This window comes from Psittacula echo, assembly GCF_963264785.1.
Source record: "Psittacula echo genome assembly, chromosome: 3".
Lineage (NCBI taxonomy): Eukaryota > Metazoa > Chordata > Aves > Psittaciformes > Psittacidae > Psittacula > Psittacula echo.
This window is the reverse complement of record NC_137736.1, coordinates 124,791,789-124,818,193: the sequence shown is the minus strand read 5'-3', so window position 1 is coordinate 124,818,193 and position 26,405 is coordinate 124,791,789. Positions and strand designations below refer to the sequence as shown.

Sequence of the window (26,405 nt, the reverse complement as noted above, 5' to 3'; positions counted from 1 at the left end):
TGTCAAACCCCATGAATAATAGCAATTCAAATTAGAGTACAGTTGCTTCTTGCAGTGCATATTGAGACTGGTAATTCCTGCATCTTAATTTTATGTGTGTTGCGACTCGTATTAAATGAGTTGATTCTAGATGTTAATGTTTCTGTTTGTGCTCTTTAATTTAAAATCATTCCACAATTAAACCCTCAGGTTTTGCCAGAGGAAACTATGTTTAAGCAACTTTTATGGTGCATGTATCGGCACTTTTGTCTTGATTCTAACAGAACAAGTCTTGGCAGTATTTAGATTAATGTTATGCTGTTCTCTGTTGTAAATGACTTCTCTTTTAAATCTTTCCAGGTTTACTTGAATTTGAAAGAGCCTGTATTCCATCAGGTAAATCTTGCTCTGTTGGAGGACCTATCCTGGGTTTTAAACTGGGTTTTACTGGGGTGTTTTACATGAGTTTGTACCTGAAGATGGAAGGCAAACACGGTTTGTGTTTTACTGCTGCCTGTCATGTTGCCATCCCTTCACTTGGTGACCTGTAAAACTGGAATGGTTTAATGCATGTTGTGATTTAGCATTTGACCTAATATTCCATGTGGGTTTCATCAGTGGCAAGTGCAATGAGGTGACCCTCACTATGGGCAATGGTGTGCATAAGAGGGAGGGTTTGATGAATCCTTATCCACTGCTTTCCATTAGCAGCTGCTGGCAAACTATGACCTGACTTTCTAACATGGTTTGGGTGACAGCACCATGTGCTTCTCTCCGTTTTAACATAGTAGTTTGGGGTCTCTTTAACTACTCCATTTTATATTGTGTAAATTCAAGCTGAATTTAAACACAGAATGTCTTCTAGGGTTATGGAGCAGACTGGTTGTTATGGTCTTGCTTGCTTAATGGCATATTCGGTGCCGGTTCCTTTTATAGCAGCCTAAGAGTATTAATATGCATTCGCTGCCTGTGGAGATAGGACTTATATGACTTGCCTCTTCACAGGAGGTTAGAAATCACGCTCACTTATGCATGCCATGAGCAGTTTTCCCTCATTTATGACATTTTGATTAGGGATAACAGCTGAAAAACTACCAAGCAAAAGCCCTGAGCTCTTTGCAGGACAGAGCTTTAAAGCCTTAATGTCTGAAATCAGTAGTGCCATCTCTTGTCAAAGTGTACCTGCTGCATCAGCAGCTGTAAAACTGATATGTGGTTCCTGTTGGTGGATTAGTGAAGCACAGAGGAATAAAACGAATCTTCTGATAATAAATTCCAAGCTGCTCCAAAAAAATCTCTCCTAGAGACATGAATTGTTACTGTACCTATAGATAAAAAGAGAAACTCACAGGGGTTTTTGCTAATGTTAATGAAATCCTTTCTGTTCTTTCCCTCTACTTGTATTTCCAACAGGAAGATACAGGCTGGGGTGAAAGCAGCAATTGCTGATGCTTTCACTAAGCTGGTTATAACTGGTTTTGAATGAAGTAACTTGATTTTGTTAACTACGATGGCAGAATTTATTGCTGATACTGGACTTTTATTTCTTTAATCAGTTCTCTACTCAGTCTGTGTTTATGGCAATAAATACATCACAGCTTCACTGCACTGATGCATTGGCATAGCTCTTGTCCCACATTATAGATTCAGGGATGATAGATCATAGAATAGTTAGGGTTGGAAAGGACCTTAAGATCATCCAGTTCCAACTCCCCTGTCATGGGCAGGGAACACCTTCCACTAGACCAGGTTGCTCCAAGTCCCGTCCAATCTGGCCGTGTGACTTGTGCGGAAAGAGGGAAATAGGGGAAGCTTTAAACTGCTGACCCAGACCTTTAATTTTTTGCATCTGGTTTCTATTAGGTTCAGTGCATGAATTCCCTGATATGATTTATACATGAGGAATCAATGTAGAAAAGATTTAGACCCATAAAAGTGCTGGACTTTTTACAACAACTCTTTCCAAATTGATTTTTATGGAGAACATACAGTTGTGGCCCCATTCCAAACGTTCAAGTACTGCACTCATGGGGTTTTTTCACACTCTTTGCCAAATACATCATAAATCCAGAGGAACCATTTCTCTGCCCAACTAAGCAAGGTTCTTTTCTTCATACTTATCCTTTATTTGAGAGTGCATTAAAAAAGAAAATCAATGTAATTTCACTAAGTATTTCCCAGCTGATTGTCTCTCATGGCCTTGAAGTAAAGTTAAATATGCTCGTGCAATCATAGTTTAAATCACAGTCTCGGTCCCTAACTGTATTGGAAAGCAGAAGTTGATTCCTTTAGGTATTTGTCTGTGATCATCACCATTTGTCAGCCTCGCAGAAAGGGGAGTAACTACATGGACAGCTTTATATTGTTCTTTGTTTCAGTGTGGGGTGGTTTTTTCCTCCAGAAAAGCGAGCAATAAGAATGGAAAAGGAGTCTGTTATATTTAACAGCCAGGTTCCAAGCCTTATTTCTCAGTGAATTACTTTCTATTTTCCTTCCCAATTTAGGCTCATAAATTGCTTACTGCCAGCAGGCATGAAGGGGAGTTTGGTTTGTTATTCATGGCACAGTGGCAACACACACCAGCTTCTTCACCTCCATCCACATATTGCAGATCTGTAAGGGCCTTAATGCTTTAACCATAGGAGGCGTGAGATGCATAATTTGGTCTGTTGGAGGCTACACGTCATTAGAAGGGGGAAAAAAAAAACATTTCTCTGCCTGACAACCGATGTGGTATTTTTTGCCACCTCATCAGTTAAATGAAAGATAGCAGTGGCCTTTACAAGCATGTATTGTCTTGTTTATGTCAAAATCTCTAGGCTAGAGCACTGTTATTACCTAATTTCCATGGTGCTGAACAACCCTACATCCCAGTTTTCTAGTTGTACTTAAGCCAGCATCATTGTCAAAGAAAGCAGCTACGCCTCTGCCTTCCCTCCTTCCCATCTGGCACACGGATTGACTTTCTGAGGGGAATTCGATTTGGGAACTCAGCAGGCTCAAACTCTCCTCGGAATTAGTTGTAAATCAGATTAGTTGCTCATCCCTGTTTACTGCGTGTGTATTTGTGCTGATACAAGGAGAGGGGTGGGGGAAGAATGGCTGCTGGTGCGGAGTGATCCATAGACACACAGATCATAGAATCGGCTGGGCTGGAAAAGACCTTTAAGATCATCAAGTTCGACTTTCATTCCAGCACTGCCAAGGCCACCACTAACCCATGGCACTGAGGGCCTCGTCTACACAGTTTGTGAACACTTATATATCAAATTGCCCTGGAACAAGAAGAAATTACCCTGGCAGTTCAACTTTTAGACTCAAGTCTTACAAGTAGCCTTCTTTCTAATATGATACGGCCTAGAAAGCTGCCACCTACAAAGCACTGGTTTCCATCCTGATTTGTTTAGTGGCTGCATACCATATGCTGGCTGTACACTTGCGGAGATCAAAAACCTCATTCATTTGGCTACGTGAATAATGCAACAGACCTAAAAGCCCGTTTTATTTGCGTAGTCATCTGCTGCAAGAGTTTGAAGCAGTTTTTGAGCCAAGAGATAATTAAAAGGTAAATAGAAAATGAGATTAAATAGTTGTTTCTTCTACATTAGATGTGATTTAAAAGATGTCTTTTGTGTAGCCATTCTAGAAGCGGTGTCCCATGAGAAACTCCAGTGAGCTGGAGAAGTAGATCAGCATGAGAATTGCAAATAGGGGAAGGGAGTGACTGGTGGAAGATGGCTAAAGGAGATGATGGAAGGCAGGCTCAGTCTGGACTGTCTCGGGATCACTGGTGGGACTGTTTGTATTTAACAACCCATACCATGAAAAACTGAGGCGTGTACTGATGATATTTGTGATGATACCAAGGTCAAAGGCATCACTGAGTACATAGCAGGAGGTGAAGAAATAACTGGAAGGACCCTGAGGATAAGGATGATGAAATGGAAGACTGTGCACTGATGAGCAAACACCAGCTATTCTTGTTCTAAACTGCACACAGATCCCCAAAGGAGGGAGGAAGGCAGTCTCAGGGTTTGCTGATCACAGCATAGTAATATGGCCAGTGAATGTTCTGCTAGAAAGTAAAATGCAAGTATTGCATTTAGCAATTTTATGTGACTTGAGGGGAGCAAAAGGTATTTCATTTGCCTCAATACAAAAATTAATAGAGTTGTTCTCCTTAGGTGTTTTAAATGTACTCACTTGGAGCATTGTGTGCAGTTCTGGTGTCCTCAACATAAAAAGGACATGGAGCTGTTGGAACAAGTCCAGAGGAGGCCACGAGGATGATCAGGGGCTGGAGCAGCTCCTGTATGAAGACAGGCTGAGAAAGTTGGGGCTGTTCAGCCTGGAGAAGAGAAGCTGCGTGGAGACCTCATAGCAGCCTTCCAGTATCTGAAGGGGGCTACAAGGATGCTGGGGATGGACTCTTCATTAGGGACTGTAGTGACAGGACAAGGGGTAACGGGTTCAAACTGAAACAGGGGAAGTTTAGATTGGATCTAAGGAAGAAATTCTTTACTGTGAGGGTGCTGAGGCACTGGAATGGGTTGCCCAGGGAGGTTGTGAATGTTCCATCCTTGGCGGTGTTCAAGGTCAGGTTGGATGAGGCCTTGGGTGCCATGGTTTAGTGTGAGGTGTCCCTGCCCATGGCAGGGGGGTTGGAACTGGATGATCTTAAGGTCCTTTCCAACCCTAACTATTCTATGATTCTAAATGCAAAGAAGGAAGTCAAATCACAACGCAAAGTGTGTGTTGAAATAGATACAGGAGCCTAAAACTGCATGAAGAATATGTTATGTCAAGGCACAACTTGTTCAGATTCACGGGACTCCCAATTTTTGGGAATCTCTGTGTCCTACAGCTCTCCAGAGTCCCTCCTGCTGCTAAGACAACAGTGAGTTGTAGGCTTGTGCTGTAATGTATTTTGCCTTTTGGTGTTCATTCTTACTACATGTTCAGGTTGCCAAGCAGTCTGTTAGAAGTGACCTTTTCAGGGCACGTCTTCACCACAGAGGTTTTCTGCTTAGGCATTGTCCTGCTGAAGACCATGTATAAAACCAATTTGAGTGATGCTCTGTTACACAGCTTGTTTGGGAATGTCTTCCAGTACAGCTTTCATCCTGGCTAGTGCTTCTATCTGCACAATAGCTTAGGGAATGTGGAAGGATGTTCAGACTCTGCAAAGGATCAGCTCTACAAGCTCAGTTCGTCCCTGCAGACTGACTCAGAAGCTCTGGTGAGCTGCTGTGTATCATGCAGCGTGTTGCTTTGCCATCATGTACGTGCATCTAAGCAGGACCAACTAAAGTGGATCTGAATTAGTTCATTCAGGAGCTGTCAAAGCAATGTGTGGTACTAAACAGCTGCAGCTATGCTGAGTGTTTCAGTGTCATCATGGGGATTGTCATTCCTTCTCTCAGAAGTCTAAGAACATGTAGAAGTCTGTTTTCTTCATTGTAACTTGCAAATACAGTTTCCACCTCCAAGTCCTTAGGCTGACTGTATTTTGATAGCTGGTTGGTATATTAATAGATAAGCAGTGCTTGCCAAGAACCCAAAATCTCTCAGTGTGGTTCCCAGTGTGTACACTAATATTCGAGGCTGATAAATTGACTTTATTAACCAAAGATGGGCAGAAGGCCAGGAAGAGAGGAAGCAAAGAAGTGGAAATAACAGGTTATTGCAGCTTTCTGTACTAGAAGGGTAGATGAAGAACCAGTTTTATGTGCTCACTCCAGTGTGGAGTACCGACCTTGCCTCCAGCTGATATAAGAAGTGAATCTACGTGATTTGTTTAACTGCCTCCACATCAAAAACGCTGTCAGACACTGAGTCCTGAAAGGCTTCTTTCCCATTTGTGGATTAGCAGGATGTTCTTCATATTTGGCCCTTTTATCAGGTAAATCCATTGTGTATTAATGTTTTTTCCCCATTGCAAAGATACAGGCTTCAAAGCTGAAATACAAGCAGCCGTGTTTGCATCTTAAACAGCAAAGAGGGAGCTGTCTAGTGATAACAAAAGATGATGCGATTCTGCTGTTTCCTTTTGTTTCCATTGTAGTGTAAGGGTGTTCTTTTGGCTTACAGGTTAAAAGGCACTGTGAGACAAAATAGCACAAAACTTCTCTGGGTTTTCATCTGTCACTTAAGTGATGTGTTAGTTAAAGAAGAAGAACAAAAGGGAGGTAAAGGAATTGAAAAATCCGAGTCAACTTGAATAAGGTAGAATCTTCATTTTCTACTTAAATGGGGTGGATGGAGAACACCTTACAAACTTCTGCCATGATGAAAATAGTGAATCCACGGGTGGTAAAGGAGTAAAGAAGCAGCACTGTTCCCTGAAGTCTAAACTAAGTTGTGTAGCTCTTGGTTTACAGGCTTTCAGTAAGCAGCCACGCAGCTCCAGCCTCTGCTTATCACCGCAACACCACCTCGGTGCTCGTTGCCTTCAGTGTGAAGAGGAGGGTTGGAGCCTGCGGAGCGGAACGCTTTGTTGTTCCAGTCTTTCACAGGCTTTTAAAGACGACTGTGTTTTACTGGTAACAACCTGTTTGTGTGGGGGAGCGGAAAAGGCAAGAGATGGAAGTGTCAGCTGTGGGCATGTTTTAATTCAGTCACTCCAAGGTTCTATTTTACGTTGTTCCCTTCCTCCTTCCATGCAGACTGTCCTCTTCTGCAGGCCATTAAGCAGCTCACTAGGAGACACCAAGCCACAGGCATCGCAAAGAAAGCTTTTCTTAGCTATTGCTCTGATAACTGCAAAACTACAGCATTTTTAGCCTGTGTTGCAGGCCTGTAGGTCCTGTTTCTCTAGGCATGGTTTGACACTAACTCCTTTTACAAAGAAGCTGAGAGTAAACTGGATAAAAGCCTGAGGGTGGTCAGACCCCTGATGAGTAGGAGAGATATTTCTCTTCGTAGGTAGGTTTTTCCTCTCTCTTTGCTGCAGGAGAGCATTTTAGCAATGGAAACTGGAAGAAGGAGGAGATGAGCAAGGAAAGGGCATCAAACTGTGATTTGAGTTCCGGAGGAGCCTTTCTATTGAGTTTCTTCCTCTGTGTGACCCCTCTCTTAGAATAAATGACTGGTTTTGATTAGGAAAATGAAACAGGCTGTTTCAAATGAGCCTGAGGAAGTAAATGGCATTGAACTGTTAAGTTTAGTCTGTATTTGTTATATGGTGGGGTCTTTTGAGGCATAATGATGAAGAATGACATCCTAGCACACTTGAGCAGTCCCCTGTCTACCTGGGACTGATGAGCACTTGGTACTCGGGCTGTGCATAGCAGGTTTTGTTTGAGTTTGTCCTGATTTATGTGCTGCACCCCAGCAAGGGGACTGGCATTAGCCACCAGTTTTGTTTAAAGTATAAGCCAAAACCAATTTGCCTTTCAAATAGTTGAGCTTTGTTTAGCTCTACAGAGCAGAACACACAGCAGCAGCACTTTAGTTACTGAAATGATTTGATTTCACTCTCAATGCAAATGTGCTGAATGACTTTTTCATAGTCAGTATTGGGGCTTATTTTCACCTGTTGTCAAACACAAGGGCTCTGTTGTCTGTCTTGTTCTGGATAGATGCACTGATAATACAGTGTGTGCTATGAACCTCATCCTTAAAGCTAAAAGGAAGTTGAAAATTTGCTTTTATGGGCTCTTGAAAAGTAGGTTTCACTTTGTGTTATTACAGCTATCTATTTTATATTGGATGAGTGGACACGTGCATGTGCTTGCAGGATAGAAATAGCTGAATGCCCTGGTTACAGCAGAGTAAGGTAGGCATTGGCTTGAAGACAGTGTAGTCTAAGAGAAGAAAAAGTACAAGAGGTCAATACAGCAAGGTAAGAACACTGGTTTGTAAACACCACTCTGAGGTTTAGTGGCTTTTAAAAACAGGCAGCAAATAGCATTTTTCTGTTTCATATAAAACAAGGCAGCATTTGATAGGAGTCAACTAAAAGCAAAGTGAGACAGGAAAGTCAGTGAACAGGGAAGCGAAGAACAGCGAGCAGCTTGTGGGCTACTGCAGAGAGGCAAAGAGCAGGGCACAGCTGCTTGGAACAAACTGGATTTGGCAGGGAGAAAACAGTGGCCAGGGTAAAAGGCCTGGAGTGTAATTTAATGTCACCAGTGTCTGAAAACCCTCCCTTGCTGCAGTGGCTTCTGCATCACTTTTCAGGCGTGATGGACCATGTCTTGTCTATAGTCTGTACGTCTTGTAGGTGGTGCTGTGGGGATCCTAAGCTTGTGAATAACAACAGGAGAGTGATCTAAAGATCACGAGGCAGAAAATAAATGGTAACTTTGACTTTTTGTATAAATTAGGTGATTACATTCATATTCATCAAGCCTGCAGTGAGTCGGATCTTGCTCATGGATCTTTTCAGAGCATGCAGCCTTCCCGCTATGTAGGTTGAATCCTAACATTCTGTAATGAAGTTCAACCATGCCAAGTGCAAGCTCCTGCACCTGGGTTGGAGCAATCCCAGGCACGGCTACAGGTTGGGCAGAGAAGAGATTCAGAGCAGCCCTGCAGAGAAGGACTTGGGGGTGTTGGTTGATGAGAAAATGAACATGAGCCGGCTGCAGTGTGCACTCGCAGCCCAGAAAGCAACCGTATCCTGGGCTGCATCAAGAGGAGTGTGACCAGCAGGTCGAAGGAGGTGATCCTGCCCCTCTGCTCTGCTCTCGGGAGACCTCACTTGGAGCATTGTGTGCAGTTCTGGTGTCCTCAACATAAAAAGGACATGGAACTGTTGGAACAAGTCCAGAGGAGGCCACGAGGATGCTCAGGGACTGGAGCACCTCCCGTATGGAGCCAGGCTGAGAAAGTTGGGGCTGTTGAGCCTGGAGAAGAGAAGCTGCGTGGAGACCTCAGAGCAGCTTCCAGTGTCTGAAGGGAGCCTACAGGGATGCTGGGGATGGACTCTTCATCAGAGACTGTAGTGACAGGACAAGGGGTAACGGGTTCAAACTGAAACAGGGGAAGTTTAGATTGGATCTAAGGAAGAAATTCTTTACTGTGAGGGTGCTGAGGCACTGGAATGGGTTGCCCAGGGAGGTTGTGAATGCTCCATCCCTGGCAGTGTTCAAGGCCAGGTTGGATGAGGCCTTGGGTGCCATGGTTTAGTGTGAGGCGTCCCTGCCCATGGCAGGGGGTTGGAACTGAATGATCTTAAGGTCCTTTCCAACCCTAACTATTCTATTATAGTTCTAAAGGCTTCCTGGAAAGTTTCTTTTGTGCTGGTGCTCAGTGTGGGCCCACTGCATAGTCTGTTCACGTGTTTGCTTGCAGGAAAATGCATTAATCAAATACCAGTGAAGGAAGTACAGCCTTCAGACACGGGTTTAGCTGATGCTTACGCAACCACACTGATACAGAAGAGGTGATGGGAGTGAGTTACCGGTTTGCTTTCAAGTGCTAACCGAGTGCCATCTAGTGTTTGCTTTCTAATGCAAGAAACAGCGGTTTTACACAACTGACTTTCCCTATAATGGCATAAAGGACAGGGTTTGCAATCCTGCTTTTATGTGATGCTTTCATGGAAGACTTTCTGGAGCTGTAGGCAGAGGTGGTACTGTTTTCCTGAGACTAAGACATAAAAATCAACAGGGGCTTCAAAAATGTTGTATTCCTGTGGTGTTTTATAAAGTCTTTTGAATCCAAGTACTGAGTTTTCTCTCTGTTTTTATTTCCAGATCATGTATGGAACACTAGTTTCCATTATAGTTCTACGATCTGTTTATATAGTATTATGGTAAGTAAATGTTTTGTTCAGTGGTATAAGATATAACTGAGTATTTGCATCTTTCTTTTGGTGGGCTTGAGAAATTGGCAGTGGCAAAATTTCTTTAACTAGGTACATAATGCCCATGGTCTGCTTGGTTGTAAGGGGATGGATCGTCTCCTAGCATTTTTATAGGGGCCTGTAGGGACAGGTTAAAGGGGAATGGCTTTAACCTGCCCGAGGGGAGACTGAGATGAGCTCTTAGGCAGAAGCTCTTCCCTGTGAGGGTGCTGAGGCTCTGGCCCAGGTTGCCCAGAGAAGCTGTGGCTGCCCCATCCCTGGCAGTGTTCAAGGCCAGGTTGGACACAGGGGCTTGGAGCAAGCTGCTCTAGTGGAACGTGTCCCTGGATTTACTTCCTCTGCATTGCTAACATACTCCTGTCTGTCCATGGATAGTGCTAGCACTTGTCCCAGCCTGTTTCAACTTACGTATTAACCTTGATTTCAGCTTATTATGTTTCTTATTTCCGTAATATACATCAGCTTCCTATCAGTCATATGTCTTAGTATGGGGCTTGAAGTTGCTCTGAGCTTAGAGTAAAAATCATAGAATCCCAGACTGCTTTGTGTTGGAAGAGACCTTAAAGCTCATCCAGTTCCAACCCTCTGCCACAGACAGGGACACCTTCCACTAGAGCAGGTTGCTCCAAGCCCCTGTGTCCAACCTGGCCTCGAACACTGCCAGGGATGGGGCAGCCACAGCTTCTCTGAGCAGCCTGTTCAGTGTCTCAGCACCCTCACAGGAAAGAATTTGTTCCTTATATTTAACCTAAATCTCCCCTGTTTAAGTTTGAACCCATTCCTTTTCCTATCACTGCAGTCGCTGATGAAATCTCAAAAAGCAGCATGTTATTCCTTCCAGGCTGCTGCATCCTCCTATCCCCATCATTTGTTCTTGCCCTGTTTCCCTTATGCTTCTCATCTCATTCGTGGGGCTGCTTCCTTCCCAAGATTACAACTTGGCAAACGTCATTCGCTGTTCACAAAGCATGTGCCCCATTAGTAAGTGATGCCAGTCTCCCTCTCATCCCTTCACAAAACCCCACCATTTATTCCCTGAACAATTCTAGCTGTAATTACCTAATTACCAGCATGTACAACATACCATTTGATGCTCTTTCATGTCCTGGGCTTGCTTCTGTCTCTAGAGCTCTGAGTTGGGAGTGTTACAGTGTGGTCTCTGCCATGTACTGCATGCTGTCTATGCATCTATTAGACTAAACAGTTTTGCTGGTGTATATTGGCAATGCACTTGTTGTGAACAAGCACAACTTGTATGTGATTAGTTTGCCCTGCGGAAGAAGCTCTACCTGTCATCTTTTGCACATGTTGGATGCCTCTGCTCACAGCTCTGAAACGTGTGCTGTGTGTAACGCAGCAGAGAAAGAGCAGCTGGGGAATGTGTTTTAACCCAGCATCTAAACTGTGCATTTATTCTGCTTAAAGATAACTTGGACAGTATTGCAGTTCATTGCAGACTTTAGGGTTGGAATTGGGTTTGATTTTGGACCTGTTGCTGGGAAAGGAGAAAATGCTACCAGCGTCCATGTGGGAAGTTACAATTCCATGCTCCAACCTGAATGCAGATAGTGAGGGTACATTTATTAATGATGCACTGTCTTCCATATGAGTTTAGCATATCCTAAAGATATCAATGAAATTGATATTTTTCCATCCCAAATAGCACTCAACAATAAAACACAACATGAAAATACTCTTTTCTAAACCCATTCATTTGATTAGTTGGAGTTGGAACTGGGTGATCCTACGGTTCTTTCCAACCCTCACTGTTCTATGATTCTGTGGTGGTCTACAATCACAAAAGACTTCAGTCACTTTGAAAGACCTTATTTAGCCAAGTCCCCTTGTAGAGGGATGTCATGGATTGGAAAAGAGCCTCCTCTTCTTTGGGAAAAGGACTGATTTGTAACATGGCTATTTTTTAACTGAAAGATTATAAATGGGACTGAAGAATTCATGTGTTTTTCCAACTTCAGTTTTCCCATTCGTTGCGTTAGGAGATAGCAGGATTTAGTGGAACAGTTAGAAATACAGAAGTACAACATATAAAAGATCAGTCTTGGAGAATGGGAAGTCAGGAGAAGAGGGGAGGTGGTTAAATATAATACTTTAATAGAAGAGATTTCAAGTTGATGTTTCTCCTTTTGGGAAGCAAACCAGCTTATTTGTATGTAATAGGAGTTATGTATGTCTTAAGTTGCCTTTAAAGCATCTGGGACTGAACTTTACATCATTTCTCTCTCTCTAGGGTATACCCGTGGCTTAGAGGTCTAGGCTATACATCGTTAACTGTATTTTTAATGGGATTTTTTCTCTGGAATGTGGACAACATTTTCTGTGATAAATTGAGGTGAGTCCTTTCACTTTGTCTGCATAACTGTTAATAGTGTTCTACCATAAAGTTTTCTTTCTTCTATGGTGTATATTCGAGTCCATCTCAAGGTATGTATTGTACACCGCCTACAAACCATTCACAAGGGTTTTAATCCAGTTTGCGTATGACTAGATTCAGCACTCAGCAGTGGTTTTATCAACTTCTTAATTCATAGAATCAAGGAATGATTTGGGTTGGAAAGGACCTGAAGATCATCCAGTTCCAACCCCCTGCCATGGGTAGGGACACATCCTCACCCAAGGCTCTGTCCAATCTCACCTTGAACACTACCAGGGATGGAGTATTTACCACTTCTTCTGGTAGTCTGTTCCAGTGCCTTACCTTTAACTTCACTTTAAATAGAGAGAAATAATGTCACTGAAGTAATTTTGAGGGTCTGTGGCTTGCTAAATCACCATTCTGTAATTGTAGGAAGGGTTGATGCCAGCATCCAGAAAATTCATTCTTGACTGTCTGATATAGAATCATAGAATGGTTTGGGTTGGAAAGGACCTTAAGATCATCCAGTTCCAACCCCCTGCCATGGGCAGGGACACCTCACACTAAACCACGGCACCCAAGGCCTCATCCAACCTGGCCTTGAACACTGCCAGGGATGGAGCATTCACAACTTCCTTGGGCAACCCATTCCAGTGCCTCAGCACCCTCACAGTAAAGAATTTCTTCCTTAGATCCAATCTAAACTTCCCCTGTTTCAGTTTGAACCCGTTACCCCTTGTCCTATCACTACAGTCCCTGATGAAGAGTCCCTCTCCAGCATCCTCGTAGCCCCCTTCAGATACTGGAAGCTGCTCTGAGGTCTCCACGCAGCTTCTCTTCTCCAGGCTGAACAGCCCCAACTTTCTCAGCCTGTCTTCATACAGGAGGTGCTCCAGCCCCTGCTCACCCTCGTGGCCTCCTCTGGACTTGTTCCAACAGCTCCATGTCCTTTTTATGTTGAGGACACCAGAACTGCACACAATGCTCCAAGTGAGGTCTCCCGAGAGCAGAGCAGAGGGGCAGGATCACCTCCTTCGACCTGCTGGTCACGCTGCTCTTGATGCAGCCCAGGATACAGTTGCTTTCTGGGCTGCGAGCGCACACTGCAGCCGGCTCATGTTCATTTTCTCATCGACCAACACCCCCAAGTCCTTCTCTGCAGGGCTGCTCTGAATCTCTTCTCTGCCCAACCTGTAGCTGTGCCTGGGATTGCTCCAACCCAGGTGCAGGACCTTGCACTTGGCATGGTTAAACTTCCTCAGGTTGGCATCAGCCCATCTTATGATGATATGATGTTATGCTGCTGAATCCATGGTGGACAGAACTGTCCTAGTAGGTTGCTTTGTCAGGATCAGGTCATAGTGTGTGGTAAAGTGATCTAGTGTTCTCCATCTGTCCTTTCTGGCTTTGTAGTCCCTGCAGTAGGCTAGGCCAATTGAAATAGTGCTCCAAGAAAGTTTCCTTGAAACTCTTCTTTTAAAGGTTATAGGTGTGCTGAATATAAAACATGGTGCCTCATAGACTCATAGAATAGTTTGGGTTGAAGGGACCTTAAAGCTCATCCAGTTCCAACCCCTGCCACGGGCAGGGACACCTTCCACTAGAGCAGCTTGCTCCAAGCCCCTGTGTCCAACCTGGCCTTGAGCACTGCCAGGGATGGGGCAACCACAGCTTCTCTCGGCACCCTGTGCCAGTGCCTCTGCACCCTCACAGTAAAGAACTTCTTCCTTATATCTAACCTGAGCTTCCCCTGTTTTACTTTGAATCCATCATCCCTAGAAATGCTTGATCCCAATGGGTTAGAAAAGTTACTTGCCAACACAAGTGGATGGGTACACACTGACTTTGCAGATACTGGCATCAGGGTTCACTTTTGCAGCTGCATCACATCACTGCTGAGCTCATAACCCCCAATTCACCAAGTCCGCAGGTCCGTAGGGCTTTTGAACTTGTTCCTAGACTCAAAGATTACAGCAGCTGCTGAAGCACTTATTTCCATCCTCACTTTCTAAAGGGGAGAACAAAAGTTAGCATGTTTCCTGTAATACGTGTTTCATGCTGGGAAAGGAATAAATATGCTTGTGTACTGGCTTTAATCAGATGTCTGCAGAGCCTTGGATTTCTGCAGGTGCTATTATAACTCAAGCCTTTGGAGAAAATATACTCCAGTTCTTTGTAATTCTTTATTCTCTAAAGATCTAACTTGTGACTCATCCACCTACCTGCTCCTTTTGCTTTTAACGTTCAAAACTGCTTATCAGTTAATGTTCAGAGTTTGTTTATCCATATTTCACCAAATCTAGAGCTTATCAAAGAAAAACAACCCAAACCAACAAGGACACATCTATAACACTCAGCTTCCCCCATTAGATCCATGCACTTTCGAATTGAGCTTTGAGATCTCCTGCTATCCAAGGGCTGGAAGATTGTACTGGGGTGACAGTCTGTATGTTCACTGTTTCTATGTTCATATTTGTGACTGAGCAGCTCTGCAAAATAAGCAGCAGCTCAGGGATTAACATTTAGTCAGAGGGATTGAACACTACAACATCAAGCAGTAAATATGTGTTGCAGAAGCTGCAGGTTTTTCTTCCTTAAGGAATCACTATCCCTGGAAGTGTTCAGGAACTGTATAGGTGAGGCCCTCAGTGACATGGTTTAGTGGTGGTAACAGTTGGACTTCATTAAAGGTCTTTTCCAACCTAGCTGATTCTGTGATTCTGGTCATGTGCCAGCTTGCACTGTCATTCATGCCCATATGAAAGAGCAGCAGTGGATAGCAGTCTGTGCTCTTGACAAGTTGTGACACCCTCTCTGCAGCATCTTGGACCATAGCTCCTGAGAGGCAGAATATCACCCATGACTCCCTGTCAGGCCAGCAGATGGGCATCTCAGTGTCCCTTAACAGAGAGTCACCCACTACAAGCACTTGTTTCTTCCTGTGGTATCCACTGTGTGCTCCTGGCACAGTTCCTATTTGCAGACCTTGCCCATGGGTGTCTACAGGTATTAAAGCTTCATATCTTGCTTTTGTTGTGATGCTGGAGGGTGGAGACTCAGAGTCCTGCTTTTGTGGGTCACCAGGGTCCAAGGTGCCTCAGTCTCTGCAGTGTCTGCTACAGGAGCATGGATCCGAAACCACCATCTCCATCTCAGCTCCTCTAATACTGTGCAGCCTTTTAATTGTTTCCTGCAACTTAGCAACCTGATGTAAGAGATCCTCAACTTGTGCACACCTTGTGCAGGTACTTGCCTTTCCTCCAGGAAAAGGGTCTAAGCAGTCATTGCAACCTACTGCTTGTACTGAAATCTTCCTTATTGGCTCTGTCTTGGTGGAAGCAGCACAAAGGCAAGCTAAGCTTCCGTGGAGCTAGAGAATATAGGTGGTGTGATTGCCAGATGTGATGTCTGATGGATCCCATTTCCTCTCTCAGACTTGAACACAGAATTTCATCCTATGGACAGTAGTTCATAGGGTTTTGGGGAGGAGAATGGTAGAACTCATTTGGGACTGTGGGATGCCACAAATAGGTTCCCTCATATTTAGGTCCAGAAGTAACTGATCACTCACTGTATGATGAAGCATGTGCTTTCTTTAAATGTGTAAGAAAGCCAGTTTGCTAGTATCTTTCTGTGTTGAAAGAATAAGACGTAACTGCTATTCCTCACCCCCTGAAAGCCTGACTACCTGAAGCTTCACTTGTGAGACACATATTACGTGATTTAAGAATCAGGCACTGTGATTCGAGATTGCTTATCTTGGGAGAGAACCCACCACTGCATGGTGTTTCTTTCTTACAGAGCACTACGAGAGAAGATGCCTCCTGTTGTGGGAGCTGTGACGCAGTTTCATGCATGGTGGCATATTCTCACAGGCCTGGGCTCTTACCTTCATATCCTGCTAAGGTAAGAAATATTTCCTAAGCTGGATGTTCATCAAGTAGGAGCTTTCCCACATTCAGGATTACTTCCAAATGTATCATGCAGAACAGCAGGAAAATGACTTCATAGACTTGGTGGGAGTTTCTCTTTCCTCTTTACAACTGGTCTAAAAACTCTTCACAATGTAATCTTTAAATAGTCATGGTTCCTCAGGAATGTGTAATTCAGAAATGGGAACCCCATAGCAGTTAAACTGGGAAACTATTTGACAGTATATTCATTTCAAAACATAAGCTATTAATACCTGTCTGTTCTTGAGCAGCAATCCTGAAGTACTTCAACATGTTTAATTTTAGAGGCATAACTAATCTTTTTAATAGGCATTGTTGCTTCTGAAACCTACCCAGACATCATGCTATAGAGCAGGAGAGTGACAGTTGCACTGGTTGGAGCAGAGCCGGTCCCAGAAGGGCAAGGTATTAGTTTTAGAAGGAGACTTAAAGAGTATAAGCAAGTCTGGAGCCAGATCTTTGTCTTGTTTTTGCTCTCCACCACCATCTAGTGGAACGAGGAGCAGAAGTAGAATTTAAGCTGGAATCCTGAAGGATTTCTGTAGTTTGCTCATTATATCATGAAATAGCATTTTATCGCTTAACAATAACTAAGAGAGTATGTGTTTTAACAGATATATTCTATGTACCTCATAACAGATATATTTCATGTACTATTGTATATGTCTGTACATTGTAATGGATATATTTTATCTACGTATGAGGGCTGGAGCAGCTCTGCTCTGGGGCCAGGCTGAGAGAGCTGGGCTGGGGCAGCCTGGAGAAGAGAAGGCTCCTGAAGGGGAGACCTTAGAGCAGCTCCAGTGCCTAAAGGGGCTGCAGGAAAGCTGGAGAGGGGCTTGGGACAAGGGCCTGTAGGGCCAGGCCAAGGGGAATGGCTTGAACCTGCCAGAGGGGAGACTGAGATGAGCTCTTAGGCAGAAGCTGTTCCCTGTGAGGGTGCTGAGGCGCTGGCCCAGGGTGCCCAGAGAAGCTGTGGCTGCCCCATCCCTGGCAGTGTTCAAGGCCAGGTTGGACACAGGGGCTTGGAGCAAGCTGCTCTAGTGGAACGTGTCCCTGCTGTGGTGGCACTGTTGGCTGAGAAAATACTTGGGAAACAACTGCAGGGAGAGCATGTCTTTCATTGGGGTAGGACAGAGAAATCAGGCTTCTGCATATTCCCCAAGGGCCAGAGAATGCAAACACTGATTATATTCTCTGTGCAGCATGCTGGAAAAACCTTGCCCGTGCAATCAGCTTGCTTTCTGTACTGAATTGTCTTCAAAAGCTTATCTTAAGCTGTTCATGGCAGCAGACAGCCTGGCAGCCAAATGGAGCAGCTGTTTTCCACATACTCTTACATATTTTATATATACACACACGCAAACATATGTGTGAATATATATACATGTACATATTTATAGATGCATGTGTACATATGTGCATATATACATATGTATATTCAAAAAAGCTGTCAGAGCAGCTACTGGAATGGTGCTTATTTTCCTTGCATTTTCTCTTGACTAGCTATTTTAACTTCTGATAAAAAAGGAGAATACTATGTTAGAGGTAGAAAAACTGATACGTGATTAAGTTTTATGAAGTATCATAGGATCCCAGTGGTTTGGGTTGGAAGGGACCTTAAAGCTCATCCAGTTCCAACCCCTGCCATCATGGGCAGGGACACCTTCCACTAGAGCAGCTTGCTCCAAGCCCCTGTGTCCAACCTGGCCTTGAACACTGCCAGGGATGGGGCAGCCACAGCTTCTCTGGGCACCCTGGGCCAGCGCCTCAGCACCCTCACAGGGAAGAGCTTCTGCCTAAGAGCTCATCTCAGTCTCCCCGCTGGCAGGTTCAAGCCATTCCCCTTGGCCTGTCCCTACAGGCCCTTGTCCAAAGCCCCTCTCCAGGTTTCCTGGAGCCGCTTTAGGCACTGGAGCTGCTCTAAGGTCTCCCTGGAGCCTTTTCTTCTTCAGGGTGAGTGACCAATTGGTCATCACCAGTGAACACTTTAAAAAGGGAGGTCATGCATAGGAAATGATCTCCTGAGGGGACAGGATGTATGAGAACAAAGCTGTGACACAGAATCGAGCTGCGCTGCTTCCCCCTCCTTAACATCTGCTATGTTTTGTGGTACACTGATTTAATTTCATCCTTCCAAAATGACAGGCTCTAGTCCCTATTTAGTCTGTTCCCTAGTGGAGAGAGAATTTACTTCCCTGGGTTTCTCTCTTTCTCCCCCATATAGGCCACAGGGTAGATTAGTTTGCTAACCATAGTCTAGCACAGAGGGGTTTACTGTACGCCAGTGTCTCCTATTTTGTGTATATCTAGGCAGAGTGGGTAGCCCTGCAATCAACAGAAGCAATACTTTTCTAGCTGGAAAATAAGACTGGGATTAGTACATCATTAGTATTGTATCCACTGTCTTATACATGAGATTTTAAGCACAGTTTTCTCCTTTTCCTCAGTTTATACACAAGGACACTTTTCCTGAAACACAGGCCAAAGGTGAAGGTAAGCAAGCACTATTTTGTGTCCATTAATGCCACTCCACCACTTGGATACCTTATGCTTTGAATTTCACTGAGACTCACTGATTGTTTGATGTCTACTTACATCCCAAGTAATGCAGCTGAAATGATGGTTAATAGTGTTTGATTTCTGTTCCAAGAGACATAATATCCCAGGGAATCTTTCCCCTTCTCCCTCTTTTTCTTTTAACAGTTTGTCTTTGGAATCTGGCCTATTCTTCTTGTGGAACCACCCAAGAAGCTTTGACTGAGACCCAAGCAGTCACCTGCGATCACCTAGCCTGGCTGAATGAAGAGGTTCAACAGTTCCTATGGCTGAAGTGTCAAAACTTATGGATCAGTTCAAGTACCATTGCTACAAAAGGACTTCTCTGTGTTCCCAGGCCAGCACAGAGCAAAGAGTTGGCACACTAGGGAAATAATGTTTAGTACAGCTTTATTCTAAGTTGTTAAAACAAAGATTAAGACACAAATATTTTTATGTATATATTGTATAGCTGATGATACTGAGCTAATATTTCGTGCTGGTCACAGAAAACTAACCATTTTTGAAGTGGAATTGCAGATGTTTTTCATTCAGTTGTTCTTTCTGTGGTTGAAACTAATCTTAGTAACTGAATGACAAAGGCAGGCCATTGATGGCCAAGCTCAGCAGTTGGGTGGCCTATAGTGAACTGAATGCTTAACCTGAACTACTTTAATCTTGCACTTTTATACAACTAATGAAGTATGTAATGATTGATTTAGGGCTTTATTCTATCCTGCTTTTCTACAGCCTCCTTTGCCATTTATATTTGAAGCAAAGCGGTTGGAATACCTGTGCCATTTAGTTCCTTTTGTACCAAGCTTCCATTTTCTCTTTAGTCCAACTGAATACATCATGGAAGATGTTCCAAAGTGACCAGCGGAAGACACTTAAGATTGTGAAGCATTATAATGGTTCTTGTTTGTGTGTGGAAACTGAGTTTCTCCTTTGTTTGACCAGTGATCCACCAGGAGACTGCAGGGTGACTGTATTAACACAAGAAACACTTTTGTTATGTTTTATAAGTATTACTTCCATGCCTTTTCTACCATTACTTTTTACTCCCCACATCCCATTCATACCACAGATTGACAAACACCTTCAATGTGTGCTTTGAATTCATCTCTTCCCCTTCTTTGACAAGTCTTAAATACTGGTCTGACTTTCAGAAGCATCTTCTTACCCAGATATACTGAAGAAAGAGTAAAGAACAAGGTGGATGTATGAAATTGGCAGCACTTTGCTTCCTCTTCATCTGTCCATCACATGGTTACTCTGTGGAAAGTTGACCACGTTTTGGAGACCAAGCTTTGGGGGATTAATGGAGGGGACAAACTCTCTGGTTTGTGCCATTTTATCTACCCAGATGATGAAAATTAGTAAGAAAGCATAAAGAAAACATTGAACTAACACAGTTCTTCCAAATATTATACGTCATATTGGAGGCTGTGGGTTTGACTTCAGATCTGGGGACAACTATCCCACAGAGTCTATCTCTGGGTCTGTTAGCTGCCATGCTATGCTGTTCCTGTCTGCTTTTGATGCTCTGAGGGATTTATCCTTCTTGCCATGAAGGAATAAAAGGGAAATGCTCAGACTCATTGGAAACCCCACTCCATATTGATTTAAAACATGCCCAAAGCAGCAAAGTGTGGGATTATAGCCACAACTGTCTCCCAGATCACAAAGTCCTGGCTGTTGTGCAATCAGTGCTGATTCAAATGCTCTCCTCCATTAATGTCTCCTCCTTTAATGTCTTTTTCTCCTGTTTGCAGCTCAGCTGCATCTTCTGTGTCCATCAGTAGCGCTGCCACTGATGTGAATCTCCAAATAAAATCACTGCTTTTCTTACATGACTGACCCTGGGCTCTTGGGATCAAATAGACCCAAACTCGGGTCTAGAAAAAGATACATAACCTTGAGTGACTTCAGTGAGCTTTAATCACGTGCTGAGAGCAGCACATTTCAACCTAGAAAACACTACAAAGACTCCTGAAGGATAATGTTAGAACAGATTTGTTGTCTGTAAGTTCCAGTTCCATAGCCAAGGTCAGCATCTGTGTGTGATCCTCAGACAGAAAGAGGTCGGGATCAGAGCACAGAGGAAGGAAAATGCTGCCTTGCATCAAGTGTCTTTATTTATCCATTTTGTAAAGAGATTTGAGAACTGTTCTAAAAATGTAGCTTAAAAAGAAGTGCCTGCCTATTCCTCTCCAGGTTCTCAAGCATGCTTCTGCCCACTGCATCTGATTGTCTTATTTAGTCTATATTTAGTTTACATGTTTTCCTAAGTTAGGGAAAGAGTCCCAGAACAGGGACATTGCAGCAACAAGACACATCAACAGTCACTTGTGACATCTACTAAGGATGGGATTATCCTTAAGAATATGAACAAACCCTTTATTTTAGTGGCCTTAGTTTTGTTACTGGAGGATGTGGGGGCTCTGGTTGGTTTCCCTGTAAATCAGGAACCAGATCATGCTGAAAAGCCACTTTATTATTGATAAAGCATCTCTATAATGGTTTATATTAAAGAAGTTTATTGGTTTTCCTACACATTTGCAACTAGAAAGTGTATTTTGTTTCCCAGATCTTGTTGAATTGAATTGTAAGGACTTAAAAAACAAAGGTGGAAAAGCTGTCGTTTGAATTTCATGCAGCTGTTAGCTTTTCGTTCAAGTGTTGTCACTGATGTTTTTATCTTTAAAAAGAATTATTATGCAGATTGGCTTCTTTCTTCATTCCAAACAACCAAAACCATGCACACCTCTACCACCCTTCCCGCAGCCTTTGTTTCAAGTTATGGTAGACCCTGAAGAATGTAATTTCTATGTGTTATCCTTTATCCTATAAATAACCTAAAGTGATGGGTGCTTTGGTTTGACTGCCTTACTGATCTTGGGAGTGATACTGAAGATGCCAAGCCAGTTTTAACTGGGTGTCACTGAGATTCAGACTGCCTTTTCTTGTGCCTGGAAAGACATCCTTATTCCTGTAATGTGTTAAATGTCTGTTAAATTGCTTTATATTTATATTGCTTGTATGACATGCTGATTTCTTTCCCTACAAACCTTAGAGCAGCACATCCCAAACTTTTCTTGCACTACATCTTGTATCTTTGTTCCCATTTTTCGAGTAGGATTCAGACAGCAGCTACTTAAAGGGGAATTAGGGAAGTAGCATGTGTTGTTTAATATCAATCCAATGGGATATGTTGGACAGACTTGATAGCAATGAACTCTTTTATTCTTTAACATTTATGAAGAACCAGGACATCTGCCACTTTACTACCATCAGTCTGGCACAGATCAGCAGCAAGCAGTTCTGCAGACCATGAGCTGGATAATTCTCCCTTGGAAATAAGAGGAAAACCTCAAAAATACTCTCCCAGTACAGATCAACACCATACCTTATGCTGGGAATCTAGATTTTTCTGGATACAGCTCAAGACATGCATTATCCATAAAGCATAAAACACGATAAACAGAAATGTGCCATCAGGAGGAATCTCATCTGTGTGTGGATGCAGCGTTGTTGGCTTGCAGTATTAGTTATCTCTGGACTTCATTTTCATCACTGGACTTCACTGTAATGCTTTTCCCTCTAGCACAGGGAAGATGTGCTACCCACTAGGGTCCAGAAGAGCACCCCAGAGTGAGAATTGGAACATGCAGTCGATCACTTGCCAATCTACCTCTGTCATGTGTTGTACTATACCTGTGCCCTTAATTCTAGCCGCCTGAATGTGCTGACGTTACAGCAGCCTCACTTAGACCATGCAACAGTATTATACTGATCTGTGGCTGGCTGTTCACTCTCCATAATCAGCTTGTTCAGTGTCTGCCACTCTTAGGCTGTGCTCAGTCTGTGGTTCATCTATGTGGAGAAGTCTGGCAGCTTTAGAAAGACATGAGAGTAGGAGGACTTTAATTCAGATGTGTGAAGTGAAACCTTCTGGGCAGTTAAGTTGCATTTAAAGCTAAGATGCAAACAGTGTCACTCGGTTTACATGATTTTGGGAGAGATGTGGTGGAAAATACTGGTTTATAATTAGTTATAATTCTCTTTTAATCTAATATTGTGCTTATTCCTGAGCCTGTCTTGTTTTGCTGAAGCAAAATTGTATGATTTAAAATGCAGCTGGTTCTTTTGGTTGTTGTACATTTGCTTTCAACACCTGGTTTTAAACAACTGAATGAGTTCTTCAGCCAACTCTTCCCTGTGAGACTCTCAGCAACAGAAAATCCTCCCAAATATCCCAGCCTGGTTCTGGTTGGAAGGGACCTTAAAGCTCACTCAGTTCCAACCCCTGCCATGGGCAGGGACACCTTCCACTAGAGCGGCTTGCTCCAAGCCCCTGTGTCCAACCTGGCCTTGAACACTGCCAGGGATGGGGCAGCCACAGCTTCTCTGGGCACCCTGGGCCAGCGCCTCAGCACCCTCACAGGGAAGAGCTTCTGCCTAAGAGCTCATCTCAGTCTCCCCTCGGGCAGGTTAAAGCCATTCCCCCTTGTTTTGTCCCTACAGGCCCTTGTCCAAAGCCTCTCTCCAGGTTTCTTGTAGCCCCTTTAGGTATTGGAAGACTGTTACAAGGTCTCCCTTGGGCCTTCTCATAGCACTAGTGCTCCTCACAGTCACAGCTACCTTGTTACATCTGCCTTCAAGTATTCCAGTATTACTGCTTCTTTTAAACCTGTTTGTGGATGTGTTTCAGGCATTTGATAGCAGGCGCTACATCAATTCAATCCAACACTTCTCTAGTGGAAGATGAGCTGTAACAAAGCAGCACTGCTGTGTTCTTCAGCACACCTCCTAATCCAGAACACACCTTCATTTTGCATATGGGATATGCACCCCATAATTTAAGTTAGCATAGTCAGGTAAAAGGTTTACTTTAAAGAAGCCCCATCTGCTCTTTGTAAGTAGGTGGTGGGAGCCTTTAATTGCCAAGTGCTGTTGAACTGTGTGATTTAGTATGAAGAGGAGTAAGTGATGGAGTCCTTATTGCCCAGGACAAGCGAAAAGCCAGGAAATTAAGAAATCTTACATGGGAAGAGAATAACAAAGAGATTCAGCACAGAATCCCATGTATTAAGTCAACCACCCTCCTGGTTCCTGCACTTTAGACACTTGTGTAACAAGCCTGAATGATTTGTTATTTATACATTTAACTTTCCATGCACTCTTTACCCTAGAAGTGATGGGCTCGCTATTACATTCGGTTCATTGCAGGTTACTTAGCTGCTGTTTTATGAGGATGGAAGGTGACCTGGATTGTTTCATACATGAATGCGTTTCTTATCCATCTGGAATGTCCTCTGCTAGTTTTGAGTGTCCGTAACATAACTACAGAGAATATACTGCCTAACTGTTACAACTGGGTTTGGGTTTCTATGTTCAGCTTCTCACTCATAGCTGCCAAGTGCCTGATCTCTCTGTCACAGGTCTCTTTTTGAGCAATGAGGCTGTGTTTTCTATTGGGGTCCCTAAGACGAGGCCCTTGGTAGATGGGGGTCAGTTTGGGTTTTGTTTAAGTTCTCCTATTGAAGTCACAGCGCTCCTTTTAGTCACTTTGCAGGGCCCTATGTGGCTGCCTCTGCTTGGCTCAGCCTTGACTGCCCCACATCCCTGATACTGTTGCATCCTTTTGGGTTTGAAAGCTGGTTGAGGGATTTAGCCCCAGAGCTGTTTATTCAGTTCAATGATGGGCAGGGTGAGAGCACGGCAAACAAGCAAGCACTTTGTGCAAAGCCCCATGACTGGAACTCCGAACGGGACTGGGGCCATGGGGATTCATATGTACCATTGTGAGGCCAGGGTTGATGCCTGAACCTCTCCCTTTAATTCAACACTCTCCCTTTGTACTTGTTGAACGTGTTTAGATTCAGTGAGGCATGGAATTGCAGATTTAAGAAGAACCAAGCTCAGAATCCAGCTAATGCAAGACCCTAAACCAGTGCCTGCAAGTGTTTTTTTGCGTATACTTCACACCAGTTGTATCTGCCTGATGGTTAGAGCAGATTGTTGAGACATTAAAAACGCCAAGGTAGAAGGTCTCTTGATCATCTAAGCACAGTCTCATACATCCTTCTTTCCCTAACACTATGGAACGCTCAGTTTCTCCAAAACTAATGTGGAATAGAAATGGACTTTCACACATAGAATCATAGAATAGTTTGGGTTGGAAAGGACCTTAAGATCATCCAGTTCCAGCCGCCTGCCATGGGCAGGGACACCTCACCCTAGACCATGTCACCGAACTCTCTGCCCAACCCGGCCTTGAACACGGCCAGGGATGGAGCATTCACCACTTCTTTGGGCTCATACAACATCATGTACCAAAATGTTGTCTAAGTTAAAGCCTTGGTCAGTCACTGTGGTGTATCCTGTTGCTCCCTGGATTTTGGAAGAGGGAGTTTCAAGCAGCATGAGCAGCAAGTTCCTCCTTAGGCTGAACAGGAACTGAGTTTTCTCTTGATCTCCTAAACTGACATTGCCTGTTTGATGTGGACTGTTGAACTCAGCTGAATGCACTGATGATGTTTACTGTCTTAGCAAATAACATCTGTCCGCCTGTAATGGACGTGAAATACCCCGTGTTAACATGACCAAACTTCCTCATATTGACACTATGCTAACATGGGTTTTCCCTCAAATTCAATATATCGTTGCAGATAGACGATGACACTGTGACGGATGAACAGCAGTTGACTGAAAACAGCTCCATTGAGCAACGTTTATTGACCATTTTCATATACTGAACTGACTCTTCATACCAAACCAGCTGGTGACTAACATTAGCCTTATATGTATCAGGATATCTTGTTTTGCAAAGCACAGTAGCTTTGGAATAGTTCCTGTCTTTCCTTTGTTATTCCTGCTGCAGTCGAGCACTCATTTGTGTCTTTATAGTCGAAATTATTAAAGAGTTTTGGTTTAAATACAGCTGTTCCCAGGTGTTCCTTGGCTTTTGGGTTGTACAGGGCTGGCCAGCATGTGATGCTGTTCAGTGGATGGGTAGTTGTATGTCTATCAAACAGCGGGATATGTATGACCTGCATTGATGGGGAAGCTGCTTGTATGCAGCTACAACAGTGTGAGCCCCTGTGGTAGCAGCACGAAACTTGGTCATATTGCCTACAGCCAGCAAACACAGTCAGGTTTTAAATGGAGACGGATGTGGTTGGGTTCATTTTGAAGCCTCTGGGCTTCCCCAATCTTTGGTGTCTTGTGCTGGAGCCATTCGAGCACTGGACCTTGCTTGGAGGTGCAAATAGTGCCTGATCTTCTCATCTCCAAATGCAAACCCCAGTGTTAAAGGGAATTCAGGTGCGTGACATGGATGGGAGAGGAGAAGGCAGGAGTCAAAACGTGCCATCACCTTGGAGCGTGCGGATTGCACATCCTTTGCCTCATCCTTTTCCTGTTTCTTTCAGTGAGAGGAGGATAATCACTGCAGGGCAGAACCTCTCCAGGCAGAAACCATGGACCAGAAGGCACTGACTCAGCAAGTTCCATCCCATCCCAACAGCCAGGCTCCTCTGGTGACCACCAGGTATTTCCCCCACGTCTGGCACCAATCCCAGCTCCTCAGAGACCCCATTTTCTCCATCTGTGTCTCTGCAGGGACAACCTTGAGCTAAATATTCAGTGACCACAGGGCATAAACCTGCTATAGCCAGTGGTGTGAATGTGATAGAATGATGGAACAGACCAGGTTGGAAAAGCCCTTTAAGCTCATCCAGTCCAA

The 26,405-nt window shown here is 43.8% G+C and overlaps 1 protein-coding gene across 3 annotated transcripts in view; it reads left to right on the top strand.

Annotated features, from left to right (window-relative positions):
* ACER3 (alkaline ceramidase 3) overlaps positions 1 to 26,195 on the top strand; it is a 67,527-nt gene extending 41,332 nt beyond the window's left edge. Inside the window, exons 6-12 of one of the 3 annotated variants that reach the window (XR_013956456.1) lie at positions 340 to 375; positions 9,681 to 9,739; positions 12,039 to 12,140; positions 15,966 to 16,070; positions 18,568 to 18,613; positions 18,824 to 25,442; positions 26,092 to 26,195. Coding sequence is in view for 2 of the 3 variants with exons in the window: in XM_080613739.1 (XP_080469865.1) it covers positions 340 to 375; positions 9,681 to 9,739; positions 12,039 to 12,140; positions 15,966 to 16,070; positions 18,568 to 18,613; positions 18,824 to 18,877 (402 nt within the window). In the remaining variant the exon portion in view is untranslated. Of the gene's footprint in view, positions 1 to 339; positions 376 to 9,680; positions 9,740 to 12,038; positions 12,141 to 15,965; positions 16,071 to 18,567; positions 18,614 to 18,823; positions 25,561 to 26,091 lie in introns of those variants that run through there. The other 2 variants (XM_080613739.1, XM_080613740.1) reach the window with 2 other exon arrangements.
* Positions 26,196 to 26,405: the final 210 nt, after the last annotated feature.